Below are 13,423 nucleotides of genomic sequence, written 5' to 3' on the forward strand. Positions count from 1 at the left end.
GGTGGTGTGAGTGAAGAGAGTGGAAAAAGACAAAAATTGTTGTGATAAAATCCTGTGGCCAAGTGGGAGGGTAAGAGGTGGGCTGAAAAACAAAGACTAAAGGCAAGTTTTAGAAAATGAGTACAGGAATTTGGTGTAGTATAAAACCAGAGAAAGAATTAACCAAAGTAACAGAGTCCTTGCATCAAGTATTTCGGCACAATGAGGGATGTTCCCAATATGGGCTCTGCATGCAATATCATTACCACCGACTCAGATTAACACTGGATATCCTGGCAGCTTTACGTGTACCCGGGGACTCAGAAATCTGAATCTGGGTTTTGCAGCTTAAGCTGCTTTCCAGCGGTGTGGCACAGAAAATCTCCAGAAGGTGTGGGAAGTGATCGTGCCCCTGTACTCGGTACTGGTGAGGCCACACCTCGAATACTGTGTTCAGTTTTGGGCCTCTCACTACAAGAAAGACGTTGCGTTGCTGGAACATGTCCAGAGAAGGGCAAGGAAGCTGGTGAGGGGTCTGGAGCCCAAGGCTGATGGGGAGCGGCTGAGGGACCTGGGGTTGTTCAGCCTGGAGAAGAGGAGGCTGAGGGGAGATCTTATCGCCCTCTACAACTGCCTGACAGGAGGCTGTAGCAAGGCGGGGGTCGGCTTCTTCTCCCTGGTAATGGGCAATAGGACAAGGGGAAACGGTCTGAAGTTGTGTCAGGGCAGGTTTAGGCTGGACATTAGGAAAAATTTCTTCACAGAAAGGGTTGCCAGGCTCTAGAATGGGCTGCCCAGGGAGGTGGTCAAGTCCCCATCCCTGGGGGTATTTAAAAGACAAAAGGTAGATGAGGTGCTTAGGGACATGGTTTAGTGGTAGGATGTCAGTGTTAGGTTAACAGTTGGACTTGATGATCTTAAAGGTCTTTTCCAACCTAAACAATTCTATGATTCTGTGATTCTAAGGTGCTTGGTACTAAGGTACTCTTTGCAGTCACCAAACACTGCCCGCTTAAAGCACTTCTTGCTGCAGGGCCTGTAGGCTCCCAAATTCTCACGATAGACCTTGGACCCTCACCGTGTCAAAACACGTTGTCTGTCCTAATGATCAGAGACTTCTGCCCATAATAGCTTAGGTTTTGGCTCATTCCTGGGTCTGCTGCCCTGACTTGAATGGTCCTTGCAAGGGGTTTGAACCTTTTTTCTGTGCCTATGAATGTCTCCCCTCACAAAAACAGGGACTGAAGGAGCAGTTCTTGTGGAAATCGTTTCCTCAGAAATATCAGGAACGTTCCAGGGATTTATGTGTTGCAATGCATGGTCTTCACTGGTGAGACCTAATAGCATCTAGAGCTGCAAGAAAGATGAGGGGGTTTACCCTGTTTATATATTCCTATGTCTGGATTTGCTAACCTTTCCTACTTTTTTAACTGTTAGGTTATTAAAAAGGAATGTATAGAAGCCAAATCTTGCAGTCCTTACTCAAGTTCACAGTGATCTTGGCTGAGAACAGATTACAGGGCTTGTTTAGGTATTAAACATCCAATGCTGAACCAGCAGAGTATAAAGATTTTGGTAACTCACCCAAATGTAACACCTAAAATTACATTCTGCTGAAGGGACAGAGAAAAGTGAAAATTAACTTAAGTTTCATTTAGTAAAGTACTAGTTTCATTTAAAAAAAAAAAGAAAGTGTGTTGGTTAGCAATTTGTTTTTTCTTTGTAGAGTTCCTAGCAACCTGACAACCTCCCACCCTCTAGTGACTTCTTTTTTTTTGTGTATGATAGCAATGCTCAGGTGGTTTAAATAAGGCTCAGTTAAAACATCCAGTGTTTTGGGGATTACTTAACCACTGTCACCTGAACTGTAGCCTCTCTCTCTCTCTTTCTCCATTTCAGGTCCCTAACTTCATTAACACAACGCTCCCGCCCCACGAGCAGGTGACGGCTCAGGAGATAGACAGCTACTTCAGACAGGAGCTCATCTACAAGAGGAATGAGAGGATGGGGAAGAGAGTGATGGCGCTTTTAAGGGAGAACACAGACAAGAGCTTCTTCTTTGCCTTTGGCGCAGGTATGGCAGGAATTTTTCTGTTTTGTGGTTATTGTGATGGGAAGTAAAGTGTTTTGAATGCTTTAGGATTTTGTCTCTAGTCCTGCAAGAAGATTCTTTAGAGGCCTTTCCTTTGAAGGAGAAGGACTTTTGTTTGTCTAAAACCTGCTTGTAAAATGCAGTGAGTTGGTGTAGGAGGTGGGTCTGGGTCCAGCTGGGCTGCGGACAGGCTGCACTCCTTTGCTTTCCGTCCAGTTGTACAAATGTGACGCTGTTAATGCTCTTCACGCTGTTGTGTTTGCTCTCTTTGCGGTCCAGCCCGTGAGCTGCTTGAGTTACATTCACACTGTGGTTGTGCTTGTGGCTGCAGCTCTGGGAGATGGCTGAAGCGCCTTTGAATTTGCAAGCCTAGATACTGGTGGCAGTGACTGAGGGAATACAAACCTTGCTGTGGCACAGGCACATGTGCGTGGCTCAGGGTGCTGGCCTGGGGCTTCAAACTTTTTGGGGTTGCTGTAGTTAGACTGTCTCAATGGGTGACTTAGCTACTTTGGTGGTGTGTCTGTACAGACTGGCTGTTTTGGGGCCTTGCACAAGTGCATGAGTTATGTGTAGCTAAATACGAGCATTTGAAATCATTAAGTAAAAATCCAGTGCATCCCTCTGGCTGTTTAAATTCTCTCCATGAAGTCTGCAGAACAAAGATGTCTACAGTACTTCTGTGAGTCTGTCACAGTACGTGCTACTGTCCTTTTTCTCCCTTTTTTTTTCCTCCTTTCCAATGGAATTCACGTTTTTGTGTGATAAGTGTATAAATAATAACTGTTTGGGCCCCGTTCAGCAGAATCCTGAGCACCGGCTTAAGTGGCTCTTTGAGCTCCCTTGACTTCAAGGCAGCCTGGGATTGTCATGCCGAGAACCGATCCGCTCCTCCTGCTCCCTCTCCTTGATAATTTCTCATTTTTGACAGAACTTTGCTTCTCATCCCATGGCTTTCGCTATGAACTTTGGCAGCAACTCATCTTTTGCTACTCGCTTTGGTGGGAATTTTGATTAAAGACTGTGGGGTTTAGCAGAGATACGTGCATTTTGATGTATTTATTTTTTGAGCGTATCCAGACTGAATTTTCCCAAGCTTATTTAATCTCAAGCTTGCCTGATATTTCTGTCCGAGGAGTTTTGCTTAACTGTTTTTACAGTAGGAAAATATATCATAGTGGTTCATAGTTGGACAGGGATTCATAAAAAACAGCTTGTCTTAACCCATGGAGCGTGGTTTATCAGACATTATTGAACGTGATAGTTTTGAGGTACTCTCCGGTTTTGGAAGTCCCTTAACCCCTACATACTGGAGTTGAGAGGATAAACTGGGCATCATTGCCCACTTGCCCTGCTCTATACGCACTTTTCTTGGGCATCGGTTACAGACCACGGCTTGAGATAAGATCTTGGACTAGATGGGTCATAGATCCAATCCACTGCAGCTATTTGTGTGTGCTAATAACAGAAATTAAATGAAGCAAATGGATGCTAATTCCACGTTGCTTTCCATAGAAAGTCCTGTGGGAGGTTTGACCGTTCATTCCCCACTGGAGATCATCTACCTGAAACTCCTGGGCAGCATCACTTGGGAAAGCTGGCTCATAAAGAGCAAGTCTTGTTTTGTCCTTTAGTCTCCATTTTGGAGGTTTTGGTGATGCTGAAAACTGCCTTTGTCACTTGGTTATTTCTTTTTCCCAGCACTGAGCGTAGCAGGATGGAACAGACACATGCAGCAGCATTTATTGAAAACCAGGGCTCAGGAGATGCCGAGGAAAGCTTTTTGTTTTGGGTTCTTTGTTCCAGCATCCCTTTGGCCTTTCTCACTGAAGCAGGCCATCCCTGCAGGCCATCCCTACTTTAAGTACAATTAATTCCTCCTCTCTTCTCTGGGGTATTTTTTCTTTGTGCAGTAAGTACTGAGAAAATTACTAATTTTTCAATGCCAAAATTTCTATGTGGCCAAAGTACAAGAAAGTTCATTTTCTCTTATGATCAAATGCAGTTTTTCTCCTGAAGGATTTTGTTGGGGTTTTGAGTTTTTTCATGCACTGAGTTATAAAGTGGCTTTTATTGACACGTTTTGTATTTTGCATTCTCATATCTACTTCTTGAACTTTAAGGGGTTTTTTTGGTATGTGCTTGGGTCATGAATTCAAATTGTTTTCCAAAACCTTGAAGGTTTGGTTTTGCTTTTTATAAAAAGCAAAGGGTGTTTTTGATGGAAGTTGAGGCTTTCACATATTCACATGAATTCTGAAGTGCAAAATTTTAGGAATGCACCTTTGGTTAGGATAGGCATGATGGAGTCTGCAGGAGTGCATTTGCTCTCAGAACAGTATAAAAGTTATTTCACTTCATTGAAGATTTTGTGAATTTAAGACTAATACGATGGAGGGGAAATAATTTAGAAAAAATATTCTGGATAATGTGCTCCAAAAGGTATTGTTCTTATGCTAAGCCTGATCCCTGCATTCATTCATTTATTTTGAGGATATTGGAACTAATGAATGAACAATAATTTAATTATATATGTATATTATTAATTGGTTTCCAGATTTTATAATCTCCATCATAGTTGCTGGGAAGGGAAGAATTGGGTAAAACTGTGCTGAAAAATACTTGTTTTCCTAATATTATTTGCCAGCACAGTTTTACCCAATTCTTCCCTTCCCAGAGAAAGCACCTTGGAAAAATTTCACCAAATGCAATGTGATGGACCAGGGATGCTGTAGGAGGGCATCCCAAGCACTGCACGATGATTCATTTGGACTTGGTGGCATCCTGTAACTCACAGGTATAACTGGAGCCAAGGGGCTTGGGGACAGGGTCCTACCCTGAAAACAGCCCTCCCGAGGCAGAGCCCTTCCCATGGGGAGCCATACCACCCTGTGGAAGCTGCTGTAGTTAGGTTTACGTGGTGTTTGCACAGCTGTGTGTAGCAATTGAAGCTCTGTTGCTCTGTCGGGGCACCGTCCTCAGGTTGGTTCAAGATCCCAGTGCCATGGATGGGTAGTTCAGTAGTGTCTAACACTGAATTAGTATAACGAGCTTGACTAAGCCAGGAGACACCATGCGGGTGTCTCTGCAAATTACACTCTGGTTCAGTTCAGTGCATCCTTCTCAATGACTGCAGCAGCAAGACATTATTTATAGACTCCTCCAGGAGTATGTACTGTAGTTTACAACCAAAAAAAAAAAAAAACCAAAACCAACCAACCATCAAAAAGCCAAACCCAAACCACACACAGGGGTCACCATGACCAAATGCTGTAGTTTACAGGATGAAAACCATCAGTAAAGATGATGATGATATCCTGGCTGCCTGGTGGTGCAGGAGCCCAGCGCTACTGAGCTGGAGGATGCTGGAGTCTTCAGCAGAAAGCGTGGTCGGTGTCATGAATTTGGACTGGCAGAAATCTCTTCTGGGTTGAAATGTGGTGGAGCGTAAAGCCCTATCCCCATAACAAAAAATTTACTTTACCATCAGAAAAACCATAGCTCATCCAGCGTAATCTGAATTCCCACCTGGCCAGATGAAAACATGAGGCTGGAGGGGAGTGCAGGTGGAGGGAGACATGACATCTCCTCTCACCAGATCTAAACAACCTTCACGTAAGGCAAGATCCCACACCCTGGTCCCACCAGATCTGGCAGTTCAGGTCACCGCTGGAAATGTCCCTGCTGGTTTCAGATGGAAAAGGATCAAACCCAGGAAACGTGCAAGAAATAAAAATTGCGTGGAAATTGGTGCAGAGTGCTACTTGGGTACAGTGGGAGTCACCCTGGGAAAAGCACCGCTGTTTTTCTGAAGAATGCTTATTTCCCAATAAAGCTGTGGCCATTGAGCTGATTGGAATATAGCAGGCAATTAATTTAGTTGCCTGTGCAACTCTGCATGTTTATTGCCTGGTTATTAGCAATTTCATATGTAGAATTTCTACCTTCTTCAGCCTTCCTTGCTTTTAAAGGAAGGCTGATCAAAATCATTTAGCTGATAGTTTCTTTCTGTAGAAAATTGGGCATTTGGAGAAAACAATTTTTTCTATTGGCTTCTGAAAAAGCAAGTCCACTTCTTGCAGATGTCAAAATCCCAAGTGCTTGGGTGGTGGCATTCTCATCTGTAAGCTGGGATTCCCAGTAAGACTGGGTTGCTTTGTGCAATTTGGAGCTGAGCTGCAAAGACACCAAGGTGTGCTACAGGAGAGGAGGTGCAGAGTCTGGTCTGTAACTGCGCAGGGGGCCATGACACATCGAACGGAGCAGTCCTGGGGACGAAGGAGCGGTGAGGGGGCAGGCATTTGAATATCCATGCAAGCAGAGATAAAACTGGTTTTACATCCACAAATAAAGCAAAGCATTTTTGTGCTGTTGAAAGGTACTTTTTCTTGCTGTTCCAGTCAGACGTACTAAAACAAAGAATTACACAATTCTAAGTGGAGCTCTTCAGTTTTCTGCCATTTTTAAAAATAAAAAGAAGACTTTTCAATAGATTCCCCCTTCCTGCCTTGCATGGCATTTCTCACAATTTAAATGCATTGGAGCAGTTCAGGTTTTTAATTTATTCCTTTATAAAACACGTAGAAATGAAAATAGCCATTTAGTCTTTCTACTTTCATTTCTTTCTCCTCTCCAAGAAAAATACAGGCTTTAGGTAAAATGGGACCCAGCTCTATACCCTTCGTTCTTCTCCTGCCAGGGTTTACCGTATTCAGACTTAATGTGAAAATCTCACTGTACCTATATTCACAGTAACTATGCTCTAGTAATGAAACAGCATTTATTATTTGTGCAGTTAAATGATATTTTGGGGGTAACAGGCATGGTAATTTTTCCCTTTGAATGGATAAAGGTAGCTAAACAGAGTACTTTCAAGTAAAATTTCAGGGTTTACTTGTTTTTTCTGTTTTGAAAATCCATCCTGGATTGCTAGGAATTATTGATCCATAATAACAGTGAAGTGCCTCAGATCTGATATATATAGGCAATTTATAAAGGTCCATTTACAGTCAAGAAAGAGAGACGCAGCCAAGAGAGCATGGGCTGTTAAAAAGAGTTAATATTTTGGCAACTAAGATTATACACATGAAGTCAATGTTTAAGAAAAAAATCACTCTGGTTTATTTCATTTTTATGGGCAAATAATTTTCGAGTAACACTTATGATAACAGATGGATAAATTTATGTCTGCAGTTAATTTGAAAGATAATTTCCTTAGGATGTTTTACTTACTTGCATTTCTTTCTTTTATGAGAGCTGTCAGTTTTGCAGCTGAGAGCTGGATTTACTGCTTCAGAAATTCGGATGCTGCTCCAGTTCACAATGTTTATTAGCAGCCAAATCAGTAGGCTTTAAGACAGTGGGTATGGTTATTTAAAATAATAAATATTTCACAGAGAATATTCTTTTAGTACTGAGAGAGTTAGTTGAAATGAAAGTATTATAGCGTCTCCTACAGCAAGAGGGGAATCAAACCGTCTCTGGACCACAGTCCTGCATGTGTTTTCCCACCCTACCAGGTCCAGGCAGCCCCCTGCATCTGAGAGGTTGGAGAAGACACCAGGCTGTTGTCCATGGTGTGATGGAAGCCAGAGCGGGCTGGCGACCCAGTGTGTGTTAACAGGGACCAATGTGTGTGGAAGTCAGACCTCTCTTGCTCAGCTTAGGTGGCTGAGATTAGGTACCTACTTGATGATGGGTTAGGCTTAAATTCCTGAGATGTTCTGCAAGAAAAAAGATACAGGCTCTGTTGTAGATGTCTGTGTGCTCCCATGAAAGCAGAGGAATTCATCCCAGAGCAGGAACAGCAGAAGCAGATTTTGGTGGTTTCTGTTCTCAGAATGGGTGAATTCCCTACCCATCCTGCAGAGCTTTCTCAGCCAGCGTTGGGCAGGCAGCATCATCAGTAATGATTCCGATCATCATAAATTAGACTGTTAGCAATAGTCACAGAATCATAGAATAGTTTGGGTTGGAAGGGACCTCTAAAAGTCATCTAATCCAACTTCCCAAACAATAATGTAACATGTTGTTTCCAAAGTCTTTTGTAAATGTTATCTGGTGGTCCCTCATAATGGGACTCAGAAGTGGTTTGCACTGTGTTTTCACAAGGCAAAGAGAGAATTGTGCAACTTTTCTGCAGGATGCGGTTGGTGTGAGAGTACAGCGAGAATATAAAATCTTCTTTTCCTTGTCCTCAGCTCCAGCCCTTTCCCTCTTGTTCTCTCTACAAAAGATTCCCAAGGGGAATTTCAGCACACATCCTTTGGGATATCGGAGATGCCAAAGACAGGAACAGGCTCACCCTTCACCTCCTGGAGCGAGTAGGGAGTGGCAGACATCTCCAAGGTGACTCAGGTCTTGTGTGGTCTGGATCACCACTGAAATGTGCTTATTTTGCTCCATAAACTAAAGAGCGCCTGGAGAGATACCCAGATGATACGCCTGTATTGAACATGCTTCATCCATGGCAAAAACGGTGACCACAGTTGAGATGGAACATGATGGCTGTTGAATTTGGGTGGGGGGGGAAGGTGGAGGTGGGATTTTTTTGTTATGGGAAACCATATTCTTACTTAGTAGTTTGAGAAAGGAAAGGAAGTGATGGATACTATATGCAGCTTAAACGCAAGTAATTAAAATCCAGAGAGCCTTTGTGAAAGCCATTAGCACCTGCCACCAGATCTGGCACTCTGCTTCACATATGTTACTTGAAAGTGCTTTTTTAAAAGAGAAATGCCTTGAGGCTGCCATCCAACTGCACACTTAGGACTTGGGATTTACAGATGTTGAATATGCAAATAGCTGTTTTGCACTCCCAACTGATGTAATCTTGCATGCAAATCGGGCACAGAGTTACACCCACTGTTGTGTTGCTGAGAACCAATGCCATCTTCCAGAGCTGTGTAGCTCTTTCCCATTTCCAGTCTTTGTCTTGGATCATCTGTAGAACATAAAAGAAAAAAAAAAGGGGGGGGGGGGGGGGGAAGAGAAAAAAGAAAACACTTGCAGACTGGAATATAAAGAGACTTTATCCCCCGGGTCAGGCGTCCTGGTCCAACACTGATTAGTAGTGCTACTGACATCACTAGCGCAGTTCATCAACGGGTTGTCTCAGCGGAGCAAGAAGTTGGCGACCAGGAGATTGAACTTGGCGAGCCTACAAAAGAGAAGAAAAGGGTGAATTAACAGTTTGCAGATGCTAGAATTCCCCCTGCTCATGTTTATTTGGGCATCCAGATGCTTATAGTGAGGTCGGGCTGGTTTTGTGTATGGACCTCTTTTACTATTAGTTTTTAAGCAAAAGTATCACTTTGCTTTTAAAAATATACTTGCATGCTAATTTTAACCAAAGCCATGTAATTGATTCATTTAAACGTCTGCGTTAAACAGGCAGTGCCTGATTCTCTTTTCAGACACTGTTGCAAATCAGGAGATATTCCAGTGGGGAAAACCTTGTTCCAAGTGCAAATCCAGCTTGTAGCCTTTTAAAATAAAATTAAAAAAAAATTGGGGTAACTTTTTCTATGTGCATTGATCTTATATCTTATGGAGGTTTGGAAGCCTCTGACTATTTGCTTTTCACCTGAAGCTTAAGTCGGCAAAGAGAGAACGCCTGAGGTAGGGAGGCCAAAACAAACATGTCTGCTCTACCCTATTGTGGAAAGGGAACTACAGTTCTGAAGGCCAGTCCCTGTAATTCTGATATAAGAAAAAACTCCTGTTGTATAAGGAAGGTATTAATTGTAGAAACACGGTACAGCATATGCAATAGTGAGAGCTATCTTGAGGCTGCTGTTGCCTGTACCAGCCAAGGAAGGCAAGAGACATAGCAAGTGACAGAACAGATTCATGTAATTGGGCTTGCGCTTTGTTTTTTCTCCTGGACCCTTTGGTCCAGTGCAGACTTCTTTGTGCTCAGCAGAAAGTCCTGCCTGGCCACTTCTCACCATCGCTTTCATCGTTGCTCCGCTGAAGTAGAGTACAAGTCCCAAATCCAGGCATTTATGTTTGCTTGCTGCAGGTATTCAAGTAAATGTTAAAAGGAAGTAAAATGGGCCTTGCAAACCGCAGTGTATGCGTTTACCATCTCTGGTGTAGTTCTGATGAATGAGGAAAGTTGCCTGTACGCGGTAGGATTTTGGTTTAAAGAAACGCATGCATTAATGTCAGCTCCTCTGGGTCCCTGACATTTTCATATCATATTTATTAGTACGCCTGTGCCAAGTTCTACTGTGTAAGTCTAATTCTGCCTGCCTGTTCTCAAAGAAAAGAAAGCTGTATTGGCCCCTCCTGTCCTATAACATACAGATTTTGGCTATGCCCTTGCTGTATTTCTCTTCCATTTGAGATGTAAAAATGTAGACATAATTCAGGGAATTTTCTCTTTTTGGAAAACTGTGAAGAATCCTGAGAGACTTACAGCTAGGCTTAAGCACTCTGCTGAACAGGAATGGGCTTAAACATGGGGTGAAATACTCTTTCACCCACACACATGGGCAAGAACTTGCTGTGGATCCACAGACCACCCTGCAAGCTCTCAGGAGACCAGGCAGAGGTCCCATAATAACTCTAGATTTCACAACAGGGGTGTTGAAATCAGTGCATGGATGCCAGACAATTCATCACTTTCCATCCCCAAACTGTCTCATCAGAAAATTCCCAACCAGCTTTAACAGTGCTATTGGGAAGATTGTAGAAGGGCAATGTGGAGAACCCAAAGACTGGTGGTGTTCCTCCAACACTGAGGTTTCCATGGTATGCTTGTGTGAATAGGCACACAGGATACAGATTCCAAAGGATCCAAGGACCTTGTCTCAGCTGGGATACCTTTGTGTGCTACTTACAGTGATTAAGATGTCTCCATGCCTGTGTAATTCCAGTCACCCTACTGCATGCTGTTGTCCCAGAGCACAAGGAAATTTGGCTACTCAGTTTCCTTAAATTCAGAGCCTGGTTTGCTAGCACAAGTCCTTCAGTAGTGTTTCACATTAATCCAAGTGGACGGGGTTGACATCAGTTCATGTTCCTTTCTGCTGCCTCTCCTGCCAGGGTGCTTATCTCTGGTGGAGGAGCAGAGATGTCCTAAGGCATCCTAGGCCACTATAGCTGTATCCCCTGCAGCCCTGCTGTCAGAGCCTCAGGCTATTAGAGCAGGAGATGGGAAGGGAATTTAGTAGAGGAAAGAACCAGTTTGTACTTCTTGTGGTGTTATTCTCCTATGGGTTCAAGCCATTTCTGATCAGTTTTAGGGCCAAGTTGAAGGAGGAGAGTGCATGGAGAAGAATCAGTGATCTCCTTGGTGGACTGGAAAGATAGGGCATGACTGCTGGCTAGAGTTAGTTGTTTTGCAAAAGTAGATGTGAAACCGAAAGCCTTAAAAAGCCTGGCTGTAAATTATGTGGATTTCTTGAGGATTTTTACTGGTATGGAAATTGGGACTGGAAATCTCATTAAACTGGGCGTTCTTGTGAGAGTTCCAGGTTTTCTTGGTCGTGGTTATGCCAGGAATACCATCAGAGCTAACTTGCTGAGAGAGGATTTATGGATTTGGGAACAGATCCTGTTCTCACTGAATTAATGGTAGTTCTGCAACTGACATCAAGGTGACTGGTGTGTGCACCTGGATGAGACAACGTTTATTTGTCATTCCAGTTCTTTAATCTAGGCTGCTACTTTCACATTACTGGAAAAAATAAATAGCCTTTTTATAAGCCTGTTAAATCCCAGTTCCATTGTTATTTTCTCTGGTAGATCAGAAGAGACGTGTCAAGGAAAAGAAAATGTGTGCGCAATATACCTCTGCCCAAAAAAATATTTAAGTATCAGAAATGTAAAGTGAAGATAGAATTACTTAGAGAGGCAGAAGGGAAATAATTAGAGCTCCAGCCAGCAAGAAGAGATGTCATAAACTTTAGTTATTCACCTCTTGTAGACATTCAAAATACAAACTCTGCCACTGTTCAGCCATTTTATAGAGGCCTGAAGCAGCAGAGATCTGTTGGACAAAATTGCTCTAGTGGCAACTAAAACTGGGCTCAAACCCAAGTCCAATAGCTAAGCTGCCATTTGAAATTGGGAGAGGTTCAGGTTCATGCCTGAATCTCTGCTCCCTTTCTGCTCTGTGCAATAGACCTAATGAAACGCTGAGTCTGAACTTGACTGATGGGGAATGAGAAACAACTCCAATCCATGGAAAATGTTGCTGTTTCAAATCGGTTTTTAAAAAGATTAGTAACAAAATTTGAAACTATGGGAGTTCTTGGCAAAAATGGAGAACACTCGTGTGCTGGTACTGGGATGCTGCTTTTGGTAGAAGCTCAGAGCTGTGGCTGCTGGAAGCCCACAGGTAACTGGCTTGGAGGTAGCCCCAGAGGTCTAGCTCTTGGTATGCCAGTTTGCTAAAGAGGTGTCAACTGAAAAGTGGCAAAATATGATTGCAGAAATACCAGGAAAAAGGAGGCAGGTGAATAAGCGGAAAGCCAGATGAATCCATCTTGGAACTTCTGTTTTGCAAGGGATATTCAGTGGGACCTACCAAATGGTTGGGTTTTGATAAACCGTTATTCATCAACTGAAAATTATTCTGGCAGAGAACTTCCAAACACCTTTTTAATGTAAACACAACATCTTGGTGAAGTTCAGCTTTGGATCTCTCCCTGGCAGAAAAGTGAAATCCCCATCCTTTTCCAGGAGTAACATTGCAGGACTGAAACCTATGTGACTTGTATCTAAAATAAATAACTTGAGTATTTTTAGTATTTTTCTGTACTTTATTATGGGAAATACCTTAAATACTGAGGTTTGCAAACTTTTAAAAATATACACTGAAGGTAATTGGAGAGAAAAATCGAATGCCACCACTGGGTTAACTCAGTATGAAATTCGGCACCAGTTTTTGGTATTTATACAGAATTCACATTCACTTTGCGTTTTTCCTTGAGGTGTTTGAGGTACAGTGAAACTGCTGTGAGGTTCTTATCACTTAGAGATCTGGTCTGGTTCCAGTTGAAAATTTTGCAGTACCTCTCACTGGGAGGATTGGTTTAAAAGGAACAGAAATCTGCCAAAGAAATAAAGACTTCATTATTGACATCAATGCTATTTTTAATCTGGTTTCCTAAGGAAATGAGGCTTAAGCAATCACGGTGTTTGTGAGTATGCATGTGTGTATATAGGTGTGTGTGAATGTCTTTCCCCTTCGTAAATTTTTCATCTGTTGGCTGATTATAACCAAACTTTACAGATGGCTGGAGTCTCCAAGATAATATGTTCTTGCATGCTTCATGAAAATAAGTGATTTGATAAAAGAACGAGAAATTTGTAGTGCTCATCCACTGAAAGAGCACAGCA

At 42.7% G+C, this 13,423-nt stretch overlaps 1 protein-coding gene across 1 annotated transcript in view; it reads left to right on the forward strand.

The window, feature by feature from the left end:
* Positions 1 to 13,423, forward strand: part of TRABD2B (TraB domain containing 2B) — a 294,690-nt gene that overhangs the window by 178,266 nt on the left and 103,001 nt on the right. The window contains exon 4 of the mRNA XM_009635758.2: positions 1,879 to 2,053. Within this exon, the coding sequence (XP_009634053.1) occupies positions 1,879 to 2,053 (175 nt within the window). The remainder of the gene's footprint in view (positions 1 to 1,878; positions 2,054 to 13,423) is intronic.

Source organism: Egretta garzetta, unplaced genomic scaffold (assembly GCF_000687185.1).
Source record: "Egretta garzetta isolate BGI_Z169 unplaced genomic scaffold, ASM68718v1 scaffold533, whole genome shotgun sequence".
NCBI lineage: Eukaryota > Metazoa > Chordata > Aves > Pelecaniformes > Ardeidae > Egretta > Egretta garzetta.